This window comes from Apium graveolens, chromosome 3 (assembly GCF_009905375.1).
Source record: "Apium graveolens cultivar Ventura chromosome 3, ASM990537v1, whole genome shotgun sequence".
NCBI classification, from domain to species: domain Eukaryota; kingdom Viridiplantae; phylum Streptophyta; class Magnoliopsida; order Apiales; family Apiaceae; genus Apium; species Apium graveolens.
The window spans coordinates 18,864,522-18,886,499 of record NC_133649.1 but is presented as its reverse complement, the minus strand read 5'-3'; the positions used below and the strand labels follow the sequence as shown (position 1 = coordinate 18,886,499).

The 21,978-nt window shown below is 35.0% G+C and overlaps 1 protein-coding gene across 1 annotated transcript; it reads right to left on the bottom strand.

Moving 5' to 3' along the window:
• Window positions 1–2,522: 2,522 nt before the first annotated feature.
• Window positions 2,523–3,585, bottom strand: LOC141711882 (putative CCR4-associated factor 1 homolog 11). Its single transcript, XM_074514580.1, has one exon. The coding sequence runs from the start codon at window positions 3,451–3,453 to the stop codon at window positions 2,617–2,619; it is 837 nt and encodes a 278-aa protein (XP_074370681.1). The 5' UTR covers window positions 3,454–3,585; the 3' UTR covers window positions 2,523–2,616.
• Window positions 3,586–21,978: the final 18,393 nt, after the last annotated feature.

The following is a 21,978-nucleotide window of genomic DNA, read 5'->3' as shown; positions in this document are numbered from 1 at the left end:
TTAGGTGGTCAAACCTATTCAAACCTCATAGTATTGGCTTTCCCACAATTTGTAACCCAACCTAACCAAACCAAGCAGTTCAATTTTTATCGGTCCAGATCTGCGGGTTCATCAGTAAGACAGTTGCAAACCAACAAGATTTACTTCACTTCTATGATTTGAGCAGTGTAGTTCATTTAGTAATATCCATCATATCAGAGATAATTAACAGTCAAAAACCAGAAAATTTCCAATAAGATACTTGTACAATTAGCAACCCCAAAAAACATCATAATTGATTTTCAACCAATCACTAAGCAAATACATATTTGACCCAAACACAAACCCATGTACTATTAACAGTGAAAATATGTATAACATAATATACAATATAATACATTTTATAACGTGTATATATATATATATTAGTATTAGTTATTAAAATTATGTATACAGTATACTGGTTTTATATAAAAAAGGTTTAGGTCGAGTTTAAACAAAAACCAAACCACAGCCCGCAAATATTTAGAATCCTAAACAGTACCAACCACACCTCAGTTTTGGTTTGGTTTGGTTTGGATGAAAATCAAATAAGATATGAAGCGGATCATGCGTTTAACTCAACCCGTGATTACCCAAAGTATGACCAAATCACTCAAAGTTAGTACACATGATTCGGTTTAACGCATGCAAAGTTTAGCAAATATAGATTACATATCATTTAAGATTGTGTACGAAAGAACAATAATCTTCACATGCATATAAATATATTAAAATCAATAGGATCTAAATCAAAAAAAAAACAATACAAGCTGCACGATGCAACTATAGTTACATAATTTACTAGTTGAGTCTGAATAACGATTTGACAGGTTTAAAATCAAACAGAAGGTGAGAAGAGAATAAAAAAGTAATACCTTCAAAGCTGCCAGAAAATCACTGTTGCCCACAGGTTTACCTACAGCACCGTAAAATGTAAATTGCTTATTTCCATCCTCCTTTCTTCACACCTTTTAACCCAAAAATCAACAAAATGTCATATTTTTTTATAAATTCCAGGTGTTCAAATTCGTAAGGCCTCATTTAACAGAAGCCTGAGCCTGGCAAATCAATAAAGTCACCTGCCTTGACCAAGGCAAGGTCCTGTACACGTATCTACCGCACATTTAGCTGTGACCATTGGTGTAAAAGAACTTTATATCAGCTAAGTTCTGCAAGAGCTAAAAGGTTAACAATAATCGGGCAAAATCTTATCAGACTACTGTAGGCCTCAAATTAAAAATGGGAGATCTAGAGTTCAAGTTACGAAACCATAACATTGTAGGCAATACTGAAACTTGTTACGAGGGAGAAAGATAAGAGACTAAGGTAAGATAATAATAAATTTTCTATCAAAAAAAGTGAATCTTAGCTTTTTGGTCATCAAGGAATATAATAAGGGGCGAAAGATTTTAGTAGTATGACTATAGTGTGCCAGCATAGAACAGTCATTGTTAGGAAAGCTAGAGTCTTTTAAGTTCCTGTGAGTCTCACCGCCATGTAATAAGGGCACATACTAATACCTTAGCTTATTACACCTTATGAGAAGCTCAACACGTAAGCAGCCTCCAAGAGAATGCTCTTCTGTTACTGTAACATATCTCAACAGCTCTACACATTCTCCATAAAGTTTATATTTTAAAAAAACATGGGTTTTTGTTAAACACCGCACTATTTTTTATCATCTTTTAAAAGTGGTGCAAAAAATAGCCCTGATATATAAAACTGAGAGTAGGGAAACAAGTTACACGCAACTCTAGCTAAATTTTCAGCTAATCGCAGAAGAGGGTCCAATATTCATAATAAAACCTTTCCCTGAAAAGATTTCCTTAGCCAGTGGCAACAAAGACCACTATAAATAAGCTCAACAATCCTATGGAAAGATTTCCTTATCAAATGGCTACAAAGACCACTACAAATAAGCTCTCTCCATTTAGAACCTCAGCACTTACATTCTTTTCTAGTAGTTGAACCTAATACTCTACACTATTAACAACAGGTGTAGTTAAGCCAGCAAAATAAGTTCAAACTCTGATTCACCCTTTCGCATTATATAAAAATTGGAAATTTATCAAGAGTCATTAATCTCAGTCTGATTCTATCATTCATCATGGTCATTATCAAGGACCACACTATATGATATTAGATAAAAATGGTAAAAAGGCTCAAAGGATGCCCAAGTCGCCTCCTTTGATTTGGTAAAACAGTGACAGATAATTTTAATCCACTGCAACAACAAAATCACAATCTAAAGACCTTAACTATTCATCATTGAACTTCCAGTGTAGACCTCATACACTTCACAGTTCAGTAACCTTAAAGTCTGTAAACCTTGTATGGCAATGCCAAAAACTAGAGCAATCCACATTTCACACTCCAATTCGATGACAGAACCAACCATCATATAATCAAACAAGTAACAAAGTGAATTCATTTCACATAAGCTAAACAGACAACATAAATATGAACATAAAAGCAAGAACACTAACTCTAAGCTCATAGGATAAAAGCAATGATCATATCTAATATTAATTTTAAAGAAGTTAAAGATTGTACATCTTCACTAATCGAAAATGAAAAATTCTACAAACAGGAAACTTAGAAAACCTCTAACCCAAACAGCACACCAGCATATCTTTCCGCCCCGTCTTTGCACAAATCCTTAATCTTCTGAAAAGCATGCCATGTCAACAAACTATCGGAACCAGCCTGATGCGATCGGCCTACCATACGCTTGACATCAAGAGTCCTAGCCACCTGATCCAACCCCCCATACAAACCTTGACAAAACTTCATCATATGCTTAACATCATACACATTGTCCCCGAAAAACATCTTAAGCAGCTTGAGAAACTCAGACAATGTATTAGGCAAAGGCTTATGCGTCAAGATTTTAATCAAGTACCCGAAATCATAACCACTATGAAAAGTAACCCAACTTACTGATTGATCCAACACCAGTCCTGACGACATCATTAGCTCAGCAAACGCCACCGACTCGATTCCTTTCTCTCGATTCTTCTCGAAATCGATACCTTGACGCCTCAACATCTCAATCGAATCCGGAGCGTGCACGTCACGCGCCAGATCAAAATCACGGAAATTAAATTCCCAAATGTACCGGTTCTCGGTACCGAGATCCGGTAGGTTTCCGGCAGCATCGGAGAGAGTGAGACCGACTTGTATCAGCTTCAATTGATCCACGTTCTGTTTCAGAATCACATAATGCTCGCCGGAGTTCCGGTGAACGAAAAAGTCAGTTCCAGCAGCGGTTGCACGTACAATCACGCCGGGAAACTCCGTGTCCATGGAGATGTACGGATACTTCTCAATATATGTACGGATTAGGTCAAATTCAGCGGCGAGATTGTCGGACCAAACGGAACGGATAACGATCGGTTTGGATTTTAACGGCGGTGGAATAACGGTGGACATCGCCGTTAGATCTCCAGATCGGTGATATATACGAAAAGATGTATGTATAGGTTATGTTATTAGCTTTGGTGAAGAAGGGCATACGAGCGTTTCTAGGTTTTATTATATAAGAGAGAGAGATAGATATGTTGTGAAATATTATTATTTTCTATTTGTACATTTTTTTTATAATCAAATAATTAGAGAGAGAAACATGGAGAGAGGAGAGATGGAGAGTGGAGAAAAAGACGTGGGTGAGTCGCACAATGATTTTACTTTATCCTTTTTTATAAATTTATTCATTGTCATTTTATTAGACTTTATTTTTTTATTTAAAGTCAATTTTTTCTTTTAAAAATGTATACAAAGAAATGTTAAACTGGATAACGTATACACGAGGCGGTGTGTAAAAAGAACGTGACATATTTATGGAAGGATAAACGGGAAAAACGTAAAAGTTTTCAAGTATTTATCCAGGAGAAATTAATTAAGATATTAAAAAATATTTAATCTAAAGAAATAACAGAACGTTACGGTGTATACCGTCATTGAGGATAATCATAACTTTCGTTTGTTCGCAAAAAACTATTATAGGCCACGTAAGAATTTATGGCAAGTAGAAGAGATGCACAAAAAGACGGGGTCCGAAAATTTGGCCTGTCTCGATCCGGTTAAAATCCGGTTCGGACTTAGAACCTCAACGGGTCTTATATTTTTAGGTAAAACCCGGTCCGACCCGGTTAAAAGGCCGGGTTTCGGTTCGGCCCGACCCGATTAAAAGTTCGAAAAAACCCGGTTAAAATCTGATTATTCAAATATATTTTCTTATATATTTATTAACTTAAACACATATATATATTTATATATTTGTGATTAATAATATTATTTATATATTTCATTGCATAAATGATGAAAGAAGATATAGTAAGTACACTATATATATTTGGATAACAATGATAAAACATATTATTCCATAAACATGTTTATTTTTTACCGAATTTAAATATTTTCAACGAAATAATGTTTTTATAAAATATGTCATATAAACTAATACATATTTACGATGATTTAGTTGTTAACATATAATCTTCAGAATCTCTAATAAAACTCGATCCGATTTAAATTAGAAAAAAACAAGGTCCGATCCGTTCTGACCCGAAAAAAAAGCCCGGTTAAGCCCGCCTCGAGGGCCCAACCGGGCTCTGACATTTTCGGAAAGCCCGGCCGGCACGACCCGGTCAAAATCAAAGTCCGAAAAGCCCCGCCCGGTCAAAGCCTGATATTTTTAAGACCCGGTCAAAACCCGGTCTGGTGAGCATTTTGTGCATCTTTACGAGTAACCGGATATACAGCATGCTAAAATAAGGGAGAAGGTGAAAATAATACGAGTGAGTATTTATCCTAGATTTATTGTTAAAATAACTTATAATTTATAAATTTGTATATATTAATTAATAATTATTATTGTATTGAACATGGTTAGATAACTCATGAGTTTATTCTTCACGTTCGATCCTGACTCATTCCGAAAATCTATTAAAATAATATATTTATTTCTAAGATTATAAGGAATATTTGTCGTAAAATAATAATAATAATAATTATATTGAGATACAAATTATAAATGATGTACAAATTATAAGTAATTAAAATAGGCATAAATTTAATACTTTTTAAAAGTTTAATTGTAAGTGATGTACAAATTATAATTTATCATTTTTAAAATAATCAGTAAAATGAAATGATTATTTTAAAGAAAAAATGAAGTGATTATATAAGAGAAACGTTTTGAAAATATATATCCACCCTGCTTTCTCGCGGAAGGAAGATACTATCGAAAACCAGCATGAAAAAATAAATTGAATTCCTCTTTTGAAGAATTTTTTATTTATAGAAGCACCACCTATTTTTCGAATATTAAAGAGAAAGGAGAATAGTGCATTACTAAGTATCCCGGGCTGAACAGTTTTTATGAAAATGATTTCATTTTTGGATTTTCTTTGACTAATTTAAAAGGACAAAGACAACTTAATAAAAGTCATTTGCCGCAAATCCAACAGTGATCCAAAAATCAAAATTTAAGGCAGATTATCCCAAATTTCATTACAACTGTGATCTAAATGGTGGTCCAAATTTGGATAATATTGATCCAAATTTGGATCAATAATGTTCACTGATCCAAATTTGGATCACTTGATTTAATATAAAATAATATTTTTGTTATTTGCAGTTTATGAGATTTTTAATTGATTTTTGATTATTTAATTATATAATTAATAACATAATATAATTAATAGTTAACAAAATTATGTTATTTATTATATTATGTTTAGCCCGCAAGTGGCTCAGTTGGTTAAGGAGGGGATAACTATCCACTTGGTCACAGGTTCGAATCCCACGGGAGGAGAATTTATGATTATGTCTCCTGAGTCAGAGTTTGTCGCTTAAATGCGTGAGCCCGTAGGGTTTACCCAGTGCGCACCCGAAGGGTAGCGGCTGCGGATTACATACGATAAAAAAAATTATTTTTAAAATAAAACTTAAAATAACGAGAAAACATAATTTCATTCAAATTTAAAATAAAATAAAATAAAGAGACACATATTTCACATAAAGATGCATTAATTGAGCATTTGTGGGAAGAATATACTAATTCAGAAAATTAATGTGTATCAATGATATTTTGTATGTTAATTATTGCAATAAATGTGTTTTTCGTGAATTAAGTGCACAATTTTAATATTCCTATGTGTATTTTTTTTCTTTTGATTTAATTAATTTATGAAATGTTATATAAATTGTTAATAATGATTAAAAAAAATTAAGATAAAATTACTTAATATGATGTTTATATATTATTATATGTAAATAGTAATTTGGATCACACTGTTGAAGTTGGTCAGAAATTTGGATCAGTTGGTGATCCAAATTTAGAGTTTTGGATCACAACGGTTGGAGATGACCTTAGGCTTTCGCAAGGCTCCAATCATATCAAAGTTAGTAAGACCTTGTTTGGTTGCACGGAGCAACAAGAAAAAGTTACGGTTAATAAAATGTGACAATAATTAAATTACGGCAAAATCGATCAATCAAAAAATATACAGAATATTCCGCTTATCTCATGATTAAGAAGTAAAATATAAGCAGTTTTATCCCATTCAAAATAATTAAGAAACTGTTTCTCAAAATAACCGCGAATTATGTATATATACAATACAAAAAATGGAAATTTACATTACATAACAAATATTACGTATACCTAAAAATTTGATCATGTAATTTGAAAAAATATTAAGACACATTTTGGCCCCTGATATTGTTCACATGAGAATTACTTATTAATTTTTCTCCCTAACGATCAATCAATTAATTATCAAAACCATGATCCCAATAAAAATGACTTGAATTTGGATACATTCGTGCAATGAAAATCTCTAAACCCTTAATTGTATTTACATATTATTTATCACAAGTTGTCGAAGCAATACCAAAAGTGACTGTACTATAAGTTGATTCAATACCAAAATTGATTGTTGTATCATCAAAGTAAATTTTCTCAGAATTTTCGTATTTTGATGCCACAAACTTACTGGTTCCTCTTGTACACAATTAGACTACCTAATTCTAATGCGTATGATTATAAAAGATATTGACACATGAAGCCCAAGAATTAGAAAAACCCATTAAAGAAAATTCACCTTGTTGGGAGTGCCATAGTGGGGGAGTTTCAAATTATAATGGTTGCACTCGTAATTCCTGGATTAGATATGCCCTTCACAAAATATTTGTGTATCTCTAACACAAAAAGAATCAAGCTAGTTTTGAGAAGAAGGTGTCAGATCATTTATAGAAGCGTTATGAGCCTGTGTTTTTTGGGTTAGGAAACTTGGTGTGCAAGTCTTTATATTTGATTAGGGTTAGAATTACTAGAAAGTAGAAATTTACTTCCTTATGAGATTGTATTGTTTCGGGACTACTCATTCAAGAAATTGAGTATGTTTCTACTTTATTATTTCAGCTATACTTTTGGATGATTTATGACCTACGAATTTAATGATAAATTCATGGCTTTTGGGCTTTATGCAGGCCTAATCTTTCTAGAATAGTGGGTGAGGCCTTTAACTTAGATGGCATCGACTAGATCGTAACATTTGGCTTATTGAGCATAATTAATGTAATTTTAATTACTGTATTTTATTAATTGCGCCTCGCAGAATGAAGCTTTCCAAGTTTATTAAATATCATATTTAATGCATTATTAGGTTTATTATTTATCCACATCACATCTATAAACACAGAGATATCCAAGTATGGTGGGATGCTTCGGTGAAAGCTATTCAAAACAAATATCTCGAAATCCTGGAGGTCGGGATCTTTCCTTAATCCCTCAAAGTTCCTTCCTTGAGAGGCATCACCAAAAAATGATGGATCTCATTCGAGAAGAAGAGCATCATGCCACTTCTACCGCTGCAGGGAGGTCGACTGCCAAAGAGCCTATCACTAAAGAGCCCACGACCAAAAAGGGTAAAACAAGAAAAGAGGCCGAATCTAATTCAAGCTAGGTGGAGTCATAATTCGAGGAAGAGAATGAACCTTCCAACAAGAATGTTATAATTGATATTTCTCCATATAAGCCATCACAAGATGTTTCTGAAGAGACATCTGACGAGTCAACTGAAGAAACATCTAATCCGAGGAAGGTTCCATAGACGACTCTAAAAAAGGGCTTAAATGATGATTCTGAGAGCTGTAATAACTCGAATTTTTGAGACCTTATAAAACGTTTAATGAATAGTAACCCTGATCGACGGGAAAAACTTTTGAGCCCACACTATGTAGTGCATGAGAAAATGAGTTTCGGAGTTGATATTACGACTATACGTATCAAATGAGTGTATGTAAACGCTATTAGTTTTCGAAGAAAACGAACTTTGAAAAACGACCGTATTTACGACTCATCGAGGAGTACGGGAATCACAATATAATTACGAGATTAAAACCCTACGAATTTATATTCAAGTAGGATAAATAAAAATATAAGGAATAAATACGAAATGAATTACATCGCGAACCATTTACGAGTAAGTATTAAGAAGAACGTTTAAGTAACCGAGCGAACGCGTAAACGATTAAATAAACGTAACGCGCTAACTAAACCATGGTTAGGAAGTAACCATGGTTACTTCATCAAATAGTGAGCTAACCATAAGATGATCAAGCTAGCTAGCAAAATAGTGTGCTAAGGAAGCTAAACCTTGTAGTTAGCTTGTAAGCTAGCAAGCTACAAAGATTTGTCCCTAAGATTTGCAACCAAGAATCAACCTAGAATGCTATACTAGGAGAATAAAATCAATTGCAAGATATCACCCCATCTTCCAAGAAGTTACCTAGCAAATCAACCAAGCTAAGCAACCAAGAGGAGTATAAATACCCCATTGATGCTTCCATTCGGCCCTAATGCAAAAGAAGGAGAAATCAAATTCAAAACTCCAAGTTCTAGCTCTTGTTAAATCCTCCAATTAATTCTCAAGCCTCATAGCAATTAAACTAAGGTAAGAAAATTCTTTCATCTCTTTTTATCAAGGTTTGATGGGTGGAATAAATTCAAGAAACTCACTAGTGAATAGTATGAATAGTAACCTCTCTTTGGTTTCTTGATTTCAATGGTGGTTTTAGGTTCTAAAAATCATACCAAGCACTTCCAAGCCTCCACCATCCTCAAGAACACATCTCAAGCTTTCAAGAAAGGTAAAAATCTTTGGCCCAAAATTTTTTAAGATTCATTTTTAAGATCCATTTAGTATGTGATAGTAAACATAATATAATGAATGTTATTGGTGAAATCTTGATGATTAAGTTAAGTAATTTAAGGTTGGTTGTTGTTGCCTCAAGAACATGATGTTCTTTAGAGGAGTTTGTGTGTTGATGATGATATGATGATTGTTGGTGGTTGTGTTAAGAGTTAGGGTGTAAACGAAACCCCGATCGTAAACGTAACTTCGTTAAAAACCAACAAATCGTAACTTTAAGTTTCTGCAGAAAGTCCCGAAATTTTAAACGGTAGTTTCTTGAAAAATAACCTTTGTTTAGGATAGACAATGTTATAAGGATCGTTTAGGCGCTTGAAACGCTTGATTCCGATATACCCAGGCAAGTTTACGAACCCAACTCCATTTTACTATTGTGTTGTGAAAGAATTGTTTTACTATCATTGCATAAATACCATGTTTTCCATGATACGTAGTTGTTGAATTTTCGCATAATGTAGCGATGTTGTACGATAAGTATATATCGTGAAATGTTTATTTTGCTTTAAGCGTGACATATTATATGAGACCGAGAGTCGGTCGGGATTTAAGATAAAACCCGAAAATCATTCCGGTGATATTATAGGACGATTATAAGTCCATAAATTATAATAGTACGTTTTAAAGGGACTCAACGTCCACTTACGAAACATTGAAATACCTCGAACTTTTATTAAAACGATTTCCCAACGATCATATTCCCTCAACTATATTTTATTGTTCGAATAATAAATATTACGTACTTATTCCTTTATCATGGGAGTAGTATACCCCAATAATTATTTATTTTAAACCTGATTAATCATTAAAGATTAATAATTATGTAGACACAAACTAGTTGAGGAATATTATTTTTTAATTTATTCTTTTAAAGAGTAAACTCATTCGAGGTTTAATTATTTATCGATCATCATTTAATTATTTATTATTTATGAAAGGGTTTATTATTGATTTAAAAATCATAGATCCTGATTTAAAACATACTTTCTGATTTTGGAATATCATTCGAATAATTTCATATTATCGGAGAACATTATCCCGACTTATTTAATATTTTGAATATGGTTTCAAGGAGAAACTTTTCCCCCTTATTTAATTATCTGTTGACAACGGTCAACTCACATCCTTAGTACTTCCTCCGAAATTTTTGAAAGTACATATATATATATACAGTAAAGTTATGCCTATCAACAAGCAAAACGCTTGGAGGAACTTTGATGTGGTTCGAGTTCTCGAGATATGATAGGATTTCCTAAAGGACAATGGAGGGGTAGGATCCAAGTACTTCGTGTATTGGATAGACTACTGGTACCGTAAGAGACAGTACAATATGTACCTATGGACCTGCGAAGTGTGTGTATACCCGAAATGAGGACACATAGCCCGCATGTGGCAAGAGTGATAACCAAGATGTGAAGGTGTCGTCCCTCTACTAGTAGAAAAGGTTACTATTATCGTATTACGACTGATCATCGTATACGGTGGCTCCAACGAGTGTCCTAATTCTTCCAATTGGAATTGAGATGCAATACCGTAACCCAAGCCTAGGTACTGGGATTACTATTAAGGTATTTGCAGGATATTAAAATCCCTTAAAGAATTGTTTTCATAAGAAGGTGTGTATCACCAAGGAAAACTATTTTCGAATAAAGCATAATTATCATATATGATGTTATCATACAGTCATTTTCATACTGTACATTATTATGCTGGGCATTATAGCTCACACTTGTTTTCTTAAATTGACACAACATAACAGTGAATCAAGATGCCTGCCATGAGAACCACAGCCAGGAAATGGGTAGGAAATGGCCAGTTGTTCCGTAGATTGTTTGGTGTTGTACCACAGGTAGTCAGAATAAGCTGGATTAGTTTTCAGTTGTTTATAGTTCGGCTTATTTATAAGTATGACTTATGTAAGGTAAGAAACAAGAAACGTATATTTGGCCGGCGGACTAGCCTTACCTAAAGGTCACTTCCGGTAAGACTAATTACTTTTGGGTTGTAATAAATATCACTTGATGGTTAACAATTACTCTAGTTATGATGGTTCGTTTCCAAGACAATAGTCTGTAAGTGTGTGTGTGTGTGTGTGATAAGTGTGGGGTCGTGAAGCGTGAGTATTTACATATTATAGTGTGAGTTGTGTGAGTTTAGATGGCGTAGCTTCCGAGACTCCTGACCCCGGTTTTTGGGGCGCCACAAGCGGTTCAGAATAGAGCTCCGAGAGCGGTATTGTGCAAGACATGTCTGTACAATAACAAGACTAAGTCAAATTGAAAATCCTAAGTAAGTTGTATTATAATCTTAGTTTGCATTTTGTATTGTAACATTTAAAGTCTGTAAAAATGTCAAAGAGCAAACTTGAGTCTTTTTCTATAAACAGTATCAAGCCTAAGAATTCTATCTGGAAGAAGATCAAGAAGATCATGCCTCAGAAAAATTATGAAGAAGCTTGGAGTTGAATAAATCTGTTTTGAGAAAAATATTTTAGGTCAAGAACTCTACAAGTCACGGATTAAGTGTTATAGAGAAGTCATTCGAGAACTCCAGAATGACTTATAGAGAACTCAGGAAAGCTACTAGAGAACTCAGAGTATCGACAAGCTAAATTGAAGACATGAATATTGGAGATATCGACAAGTCATTTATTCACTAGAGAACTCTGAGATATCGACAAGTCAAAATATCACTAGAGAACTCTGAGATATCGACAAGTCAATATATCACTAGAGAACTCTAAGATATCGACAAGTCAAAATATCACTAGAGAACTCTGAGTTATCGACAAGTCAATTGGTCATTAGAGAACTCAGAGATATCAATAAGCCAAAGTGAAGACATGAAGATGAGAGATCTCGACAAGCTAATTTCTCTTATAGAGAACTCAGAGACTTCTACAAGTCAAAACAACTATAGAGAAATTAGAGATCTCAATAAGTCAATACACTTATCGAGATGTCAAGTTCTCTATATACCAAACTGGAGATCTCGAGGTAAAACTCAAAATACAAAATGCAGGCCAGTTCAATATCCAAGATTATCAATCAACAAACAATCCAATCAGTTGGATTGACAAGTCTACAAAAAGCAGCTTGAAGAGTATAAGATCAAAGGCCAAGATTAACTGGCAAAGTAAAGTCACGGGCGTGCAAGATTAGCAAGATACACCAAGCCGGAAATATAAAGATTTGATTATCTAAAAATAGGGTTTAGTACATGTTGTTGCATGCTATGTAATAACCAGTATTTACTGATCTATAAAGTAAACGTTGGATGCTTTGTCAGTTGTAACAATTTTAGATAAGAAAAATCTTTTATTCTCTCAAGGAAGAAGCTAAACTCTATATCAACAAAGAGCCTAGAAATTTTTTAGCAAAACATTCTTAATTTAATATAAAATTAAGTGAGTTTTGAAATATCTATGTTATTTACTGTTACTTGTTTAATTTCAGTTTTAACACATTTCACTACAAGATTTAATTTACTTTGTTCACCACCATAAACAAATCAAGAAAAGCTGAAAAACACTAAAACACATTCACCCCCCTGTGTGTTATTCATTACCTAACAAGTGGTATCAGAGCAAAATCTGAAAGTAAACAGATTAAAGATCTTGGAAGAATGAATACACAGAAAATCAGTAGCATCAAGATCCCTACTTTTGATAAAAGTAGCGACACTCTATGGAAGAAGAAAATGTTGTTGTTCATCAGGATGACCATGTTAGTGTAGGTGCCCTAGAGGCAATACATTATTCTTTTAAATATTTATGTCAGTTGATCATTCAATAAATGTATTTATTATGACCTTAATTGCTGCGCTTTATGCCTCGGAACCCAACAATGACATCAGAGCTACGTGTATAAGGGGCTGATTTGGTTACGTGTTTACTGTATTTTTACAAGTATGCATGTGTGATGAGTCTGCCATGATAACAGTTATGTTATATGAGTCTACCATGATAACAGTTATGTTATATGAATGAGATGATGAATCTGTTAATGATCTATATGATGATACTAGTATGTTTAAGATCTGCCATAACTCATATGTATGCGATCTCTTATAATATGTATACTGATACATGTTTTTTGGTAACTGGGATATGGGTCGTGTGTATACTGATACATGCTTCTGGAATATTATTCTGATACATGTTTTGCTAGTATTCTGATACTTGATTTTGCAAAAATTTCCGCCATCGGGGGGCTCGCTGCATGCGTTTAGGGTTTCGTTTTAATTTGTGCTTATGACATATGCTTTATTTATTTATTATTCTTGATTGGATCATGATAAGTGATAAATAGTATGTCATCTTTATATGATCTATCATGTTCTTTAATGGTTACTTGAGCATGGTGCATAGTTTTGGCCTTAAGACCTTAGTTGTAATGGTTTATTCTTTTGGTTTGTAATAAATACGACTTGCATGTCATTTTCTATTTATAATTGTTTTATCTCGAATGTAACTCGAGTTCTTTTGTAAGTTCATTAGTATAATTCTTAATGTAACATCAAAGAAGGACAAGGGAACAAAGAGGCATCCTATGGAGGTCAAGGAGATAATGGAAGCAATAGAGAAGACATATGTAATAGTTATTTTTACACCATACATTGACTTTGATCTTTTCATTAGCCTGAAAAGATCAGATAGGATTGGGCCATAACTATTGCACGTTTACTTTACGCACTTTTCATATGATGTATAAATGGTATGTGTAGAGTAGAAAATGCATGTTTTAATTAGATTAATGATGCATGTATGTATTAGATACATCACCCATGCCATGTCTTTAAACAAGATAAAACATGTAACGACTCAAGATTTAAAATTAACAAACGATCATGAGATTCTCGTGTTTATGAAACACGGAATAAAATAAGAATTTTCTTTATTTCTGACATAGGGCGATTTTGTCAACAACGGGTTCATAGAACTTGTAAGGCTGTGGGTTTTAAGCGAGACCGATGTGACTCTTCCACTACCTGGAAATCAAACCATTGACGAGTATTGATTTAAAATATTTTATTCAAGGAAAAATTGGGAATATTTTTATGATGGGATCATGATCGTTCTAAATTAAAAATCCCTAAGTAAAAATATTAAGTTTTAATCAGACGCTTTCCAATGAATGAACACTCATTGAATCCTAGATGGATAAAGGGAAGGGCTGTCAGTGGCAGGGGACTCCTATCTATCGTGGTGAAATGCGACGAATATAAACGGTTATATTCGAACATTGTATCATTGGGTCTAACTTAACTGAGTCATCATAATAAGGTGAATATAAACGGTTATATTCAACTATTATGAACTTAGAAGCATAGAGTTTGGTTAAAAATCTATTAGATAGATAAGATCAATTGTTGTTCACCAAATTATCCAAGAATTATATATGATATAATTGACAACTGTTGTCTAACTAAATAATCATGTTTTAAGGATACCAGTGGTTGACTTAGGACATGACGGAATATGGATCTTGGCTCACTAGAAATATTTATGGGATATACTTTCCGAATTAATAGTTAGGGCTATTAATTTGATAAAAGATAGTGGGAGATATATTATGAATATATCATAATCATATGAACATAAAATTTTAACTCAGACAATCTAATGTTTATTTTGCGCTTTTATTATTGTAGATACTGAGTAATGGCAAACAACACAAACACACTATCCGTACGTTCAGTCCTTGAGAAGGACAAGCTGACAGGAGGAAACAACTTCCTAGACTGGTAGAGGAATTTGAGGATTGTCCTCAGGCAGGAGCGCAAGCTTCATGTCATTGATATTCCTCCTCCAGGCCCCCTTCCTGAGGGTGCTACTGCTGATGAACGAGCAGCACGCACAAGGGATGAGAATGATGCAAATGATGTTGCATGTCTTATGTTGGCAACTATGAGTGCTGAGCTTCAAAGACAACATGTGCATATGGATGCATATACTATCAATGAGCACTTGCAAAGCATGTTTGCAAGCCAAACTCGTCAAGAAAGGTTCAACACGATTAAGTCACTTTTTAATTGCAAACAAGGGGCGAGTGAACCAGTTGGCCCACATGTTCTGAAGATGATTGGTTACATTGAGTACCTTGAAACTTTGGGTTTCCCGATTGGTCCGGAAACTGGTATTGACCTAATCATGAATTCTTTGAACAACAAATTCACTCAGTTTGTTGTGAACTACAATATGAATGAATTTGACAAAACACCTACTGAATTGTTGCATATGTTGAGAACATATGAGACCAACATGAAGACAGCTGAACCTGCTGCCATACTGATGGTGGGAAATAAAGGTAAGGTCAAAGGGAAGGGAAAGTGGAAGGGTAAGAAGAAGATTGGATCTGATTCTACACCCAAGCCAAAGTCAGGTCCCAAACAGGCTTTAAAGCCTAAAGGTGGTGTGGCCAAGGGTGAATGTCACTACTGTAAGAAAGCTGGTCACTGGAAGAGAAACTGTCCAATTTACTTGGAGGATCTGAAGAAAATGAAAGCAGTTCAGATTTCTGGATCAGGTATTTATGTTATAGAAGTCAATTTGTCTATTTCTACATCTTGGGTATTTGATACTGGATGTGCTTCTCGCATTTGTATAAATGTGCAGGGCTTGCAGAGAAGTAGGACTTTGGCTAAGGGAGAAGTGGACCTAAGAGTAGGCAATGGAGCAAAAGTTGCTGCTTTAGCTGTAGGGACATATTATTTATCTATGCCCTCTGGGCTTGTTTTAGAACTAGGAGACTGTTTTTACGTGCCTGCGATTCGCAGAAATATTATTTCTGTTTCTTGTTTGGAGAAGAAAGGTTTTTCGTTTACAATAAAGAACAACAGTTGCTCTTTTGCTTTGAATGATTTAACCTATGGTGTTGCGCGTTTATTTAATGGTTTATATGTTCTTGATTTAGATAATCCTGTCTGTAATATAGAAAACAAACGACTTAAAATGAATGACTCAAATCAAACATACCTCTAGCATTGTCGTCTAGGCCATATAAATGAGAAACGCATATCCAAATTACATAAGGATGGATACTTGGATAAGTTTGATTTTTAATCATACCAAGAATGCGAATGTTGTTTGCTTGGTAAGATGACTAAAGCCCCTTTCACTGGTAAGGGTCAAAGGGCCACTAAACGTCTGGAGCTAATACATAGTGATATATATGGCCCAATGCGTGTAATGGCTAGAGGAGGCTACTACTACTTCATAACATTTACTGATAATTTAAGTAGATATGGATATGTATATCTTATGAAGAACAAATCCGATTCTTTTGAAAAATTTAAAGAATACAAGGTTGAAGTAGAGAAGCAAATTGGCGGAGATGCAAGTATTAAGATCTTACGATCCGATCGTGGGGGTGAATACTTAAGCACCGAATTTAGAGAGTATTTGAAAGAGTGTGGTATTGTATCACAACTCACTCCGCCAGGAACACCTCAATGGAATGGAGTTTCAGAGAGGAGAAATCGCACCTTGTTGGACATGGTGCGATCGATGATGAGTCATGCAGATCTTCCAATAAGTTTCTGGGGTTATGCTCTAGAAACAACGGCTTTCACACTTAACCATGTTCCTACTAAGAAGGTTCAAAAGACTCCATATGAGATATGGAAGGAGAAACGGTCAGGCATGAACTTTATGAAAGTTTGGGGATGTAAGGCGTTTGTGAAACGTCAAGAATCTGACAAGCTTGGACCTAAATCCGAAGAGTGCATTTTTGTGGGATACCCTAATGAAACAAAGGCGTATTATTTTTATAGTCCTTCTGAGCAGAAAGTGTTTATTGCTCGAGATGCTGTCTTCATGGAAAGAGATTTTGTTTCCAAAAGAAACAGTGGGAGAACTATAGATCTCGATGAAGATCGAGAACCGCAAAATAGCATTGAACTTAAAGTGGAACAAGAGCAAAATAATGATAATGCTCAACAAACACAGGTTATTCGTAGATCTGGTAGATTTCGCCATGAGCCAGAGAGATATAGATTTCTCATGACTCAGTGTGGTGATTTGATGCTCATAGATGAAGATGAGCCTCTCACATACCAAGATGCTATGAACAGTCCAGACTCTAAGAGATGGCTTGAAGCCATGAAATCCGAGATAGATTCCATGTATGAAAACCAAGTATGGACTTTGGTTGATCCACCTGAAGGGGTAAAACCCATAGGGTGCAAATGGGTTTTTAAGAAGAAAAAGGGCATGGATGGAAATGTTCAGACCTATAAAGCTAGGCTGGTTGCAAAAGGTTTCAAACAAAGTCATGGTATTGACTATGATGAAACTTTCTCGCCAGTGGCTATGGTCAAGTCTATAAGGATTTTACTTGCCATTGCAGCATTCCATGATTATGAAATCTGGCAAATGGATGTCAAAACAGCCTTCCTTAATGGAAGCCTTGAAGAGGATGTGTACATGACACAACCTGAGGGTTTTGTCGATCCAAGGAATGCTGGCAAGGTATGTAAATTGCGTCGATCCATTTATGGATTGAAGCAATCCTCTAGGAGATGGAATATCCGTTTTGATGAAATAGTCACAGAGTATGGCTTTGTTCAAAATGAAGATGAATCGTGTGTTTACAAGAAGGTTAGTGGGAGCTATGTGGCATTCATAGTACTATATGTTGATGATATACTACTAATGAGGAATGACATACCTTCTCTAAAGGCTGTTAAGACTTGGTTAGGGAGCAATTTCTCCATGAAAGACTTAGGAGAGGCATCCTGCATTCTAGGAATGAGGATCTATAGAGAAAGATCTAGAAGGATGATCGGTCTAAGTCAGAGCACATACATTGATAAGGTTTTGCATCATTTTGGAATGCAAAATGCAAAAAGGGGATATGTCCCCGTGTCTCAAGGGATAACGATCTCTAAGGACCAGTGTCTGAAATCATTGGATGAGAAGGACCACATGAATAAAGTTCCATATGCTTCAGCAATTGGATCTATCATGTATGCAATGGTATGTACCCGCTCAGATGTCTCGTATGCTTTGAGCTTGACGAGCAGATACCAGTCTAATCCGGGTGAAGATCACCGGACGACAGTCAAGAATATTCTTAAGTACCTAAAAAGAACTAAAGATTTATTCTTGGTGTATGGAGGAGAAGAGAAACTCGTTATAAAAGGTTACACCGATGCAAGTTTCCAAACAGACAGAGATGATACTGTATCACAGTCTAGTTTTGTGTTTTGTCTAAACGGAGGTGCTGTAAGCTGGAAGAGTTCAAAGCAAGAAACGGTAGCTGATTCTACAATGGAGGCTTAGTACATTACAGCTTGTGAAGCAGCTAAGGAGGCCGTTTGGATTCGAAAGTTCATTTCTGATTTGGGAGTGGTTCCATCGATCGCAGATCCCATTGATCTATACTGCGATAATAATGGAGCCATTGCACGGGCTAAAGAACCTAGATCACACTCCCGGGCTAAACATATACTCAGGAGATTTCACCTTATTCGAGAGATTAATGAAAGGGGTGATATACACATATGTAATGTGCACACAAATGATAACATTGCAGACCCACTGACCAAAGGCTTGTCGTAGCAGAAGCACGATGGTCACACTAGTTCCATGGGTATTAGATATATGGGTGATTGGCTCTAGTGCAAGTGGGAGATTGTTAGTGTAGGTACCCTAGAGGCAATACATTATTCTTTTAAATATTTATGTCAGTTGATCATTCAATAAATGTATTTATTATGACCTTAATTGTTGTGTTTTATGCCTCGGAACCCAACATGCCAATCCATTATATATTCAAATTCTCAAAAATGGGCCTTTCACTCCTATGGTTAGAGTTGAGGAATCTACAGATGGAGACATGGTCATCCCAACTCATTATGCTCCTAAAGATCCTTCAAAGTACACTGAGCCTGAAAAAGAAAAAGTCTCCCTGGACAGTGGCTTGTAGTTGATCCTAATAGAGTCACTTGACAATATAATGTACAATAACATTGTCAGCTGTGACACTGCTAAGCAGATCTGGGAAAAGATTGAAATACTATGTGAAGGAACTGAGGAAGTTAGATCTAATTAAAGAAGGATATTGATTTCACAGTATGAGGGTTTCATGGCTAGGCCAAAAGAAAGTATCACTGATGTGTTTGAAAGGTTTAACAAGCTGATAAATGACTTGCAGTTACATGACAAATACTATGAAGCTGAAGAAGTGAACTTGAAGTTTTTGCTTACACTCCCTGATCATTTGAAACAGAAAATTTCAGCAATCAGAGAAGGGAGAGACTTGAGCAGAATAACTTTGGAAGTTCTATATAGAATCTTAAAAACATATAGATGATTCAAAGAAAATCATTAAGAGCTGGTCAAGGGCATGTTGTAGATGGTTTAAGAGCTCTAATTGTCAATGAAATCCAGACCTCTAATGATGATCCAAGATCCCAGATCCTAGACTCCAGTTGCCTCAGCAAGTGAGCAAAGAAACAATGATTCACAGGAACAACTCATACTGGAATTGGAAGAAGATGAGTTCTACACCCTGAATGAACTTGATGAGCTCGATTAGTTAATGGCCTACATGGCAAGAAAGTTCTCTAACATTAGAGTAAAGAAGCCAAGATTCTTCAAGGGTAAAGGAAAATCATTCAACAAAGACAGCAGCTGGAAAGGAAAAGAGAAGTACACATCTGATAGCAAAAATGGTTACAAAACTGGATCTGTTGACAGATCAAAGATAAGGTGCTATAACTGTGATGAGCTAGGTCATTTTGCTACAGAATGCAGGAAACCCAAGAAAGCAAAGAAAGACAAAGCTTATCTTGAACTGGAAGCAAAATATGAAGCTCTTCTAAAGAAACAGCAAAGCAAAGCCTATATTGCAGAAGGAAAGAGTTGGGACGATTCTGATAATGATGAAGATGGGGAAGTTGGAAATTATGCATTAATGGCCTTGGATCAAAGAGAGTCATCCTCATCAAAATCACAGGTACCAACTCTTACAACCATTGATTTAAATATGAGTCAATATAAGGAAACTGTAGAAAAGATGAGCACATAAATATTTTACATTCATACAAGTATGGTTGCTGCTAATGAAGAGGTTAGCAGATTGACAAATATATATGAGAAACTTGAAAATGAGAAATAAGAAACTGAGTTGTTGCTGGTAGAGCTTGAAGCTGTGAAACAAGAAAATGCATATTTGATGAACAAGCTCAAGTGTGCAAGTGAAATTGAAGCAGTGCTAAGGGAGAAGCTGGAAAAGAATGAAGTCAAGTTAAAATCTTTCAGGAATGCATCTGAGTTGGTTGGAAAATACCATGAGAAGAACAAGCCATGTGCTAATATTGCTATTGGTCTTGACTATGATGTCTTGAACAACAAGAAGAAAGCTGTAGGTGAAAAAGGGAAGGCAAATGAAAATGATGATATTCCAGTTGTTCTGAAAAAGTTTGGTTCACCTATGTTCAAAGCATGTGAAGTAAAATTTAGTGAAGAAGAGTTGACTATAAAGTAAGAGATTGCTGATAAAGACAATGAAAATAAAAATGCAGAAACAACACAATCTTCAAAAGCTGAAGAGAAGCTCATGAACAACCAAGATTCCAAGACACCTGTCAAGGAAACAAAAACTGAAAATGCAAGAAAGAGGAAGAATAGAAATAGGAAGATTGGAATAAACAAAAGTAACAATTTTTCTTATGTTGCATATGCTCCAAGAAAGAAATGTGAGAAATATGGCTCTGTGAATCACCTAACTCACCTTTGTAAAAAGGTTGTTAGCAAGCCAGTTGAAGGAGCCTGCAAATATAATGAAACAGATGTAAATGGTCCTTTGCAACTTGAAAGTAATGAAAAGTTTCCACAAGCTGAGAGTAGACCTCAAAGAAATAAAAATTGGGTCTACAACAGACAGGGAAAATGCACAACAGTCAATGAGTTATATTTTATCTGAAACAACTCATTCTACTTCTGCTAAATCAGTTAACAAGAAGAAAGTGCCCAACACTACTTGTGTTGCTAAACACACTTAAAACTCATTGTGTGCGGGGCAAAATGAAGAAGGTCATATGGATCATAGAAAGTAGATGTTCCAGACATATGACAGGTGATAAGGCCCTGCTATCACAATTTGAGGAGAAGGCTGACCCTTTGGTGACCTTTGGAGACAACAACTAAGGATTCATAATAGGATATGGCAAAATTGTTTATGGAAATGTTATCATTGATGATGTAGCATTGGTAGCTAGTCTTGAAGTAAATCTTTTCAGTGTCATCCAGTTTGCAGACAAAGGTTTTAAAGTTTTATTTGACAAAGAAGAATGTATTTTCATCAGCAAGAAAACCAATGAAGTTGCTCTAAAAAGAGCAAGGAAAGGAAGCTTGTTTGTTGCAGACTTGGACTCAATAAATGAGGATGGTATTTGTTGCTTCTACACCAAAACATCTATAGAGCAAAGCAACTTATAGCATAAGAACTCTCTTACATCTGAACATCAAGGCAATCAACACCTTGGTCAAGAAAGAGTTAGTGAGAGACATTCCAAAATTAGAGTTTGCTCAAATTAAAGTTTGTGAAGCTTGTCAGAAAGGAAAAATGAAAAGATCAAGTCATAAGTCAAAACTGTGAATTCCATAAGTGCACCATTGCAACTTATTCACGTGGACTTGTTTGGGCCAATAAATGACTTATCAATTTCAAGAAACAAATATGCACTTGTGATGGTGGATGATTTCTCAAGATACACTTAGATATAATTTATA

What these genes read in the sequence shown, in the direction of transcription:
- LOC141711882 (XM_074514580.1), bottom strand. Translation starts at nt 3,453, where the DNA reads ATGTCCACCGTTATTCCACCGCCGTTAAAATCCAAACCGATCGTTATC.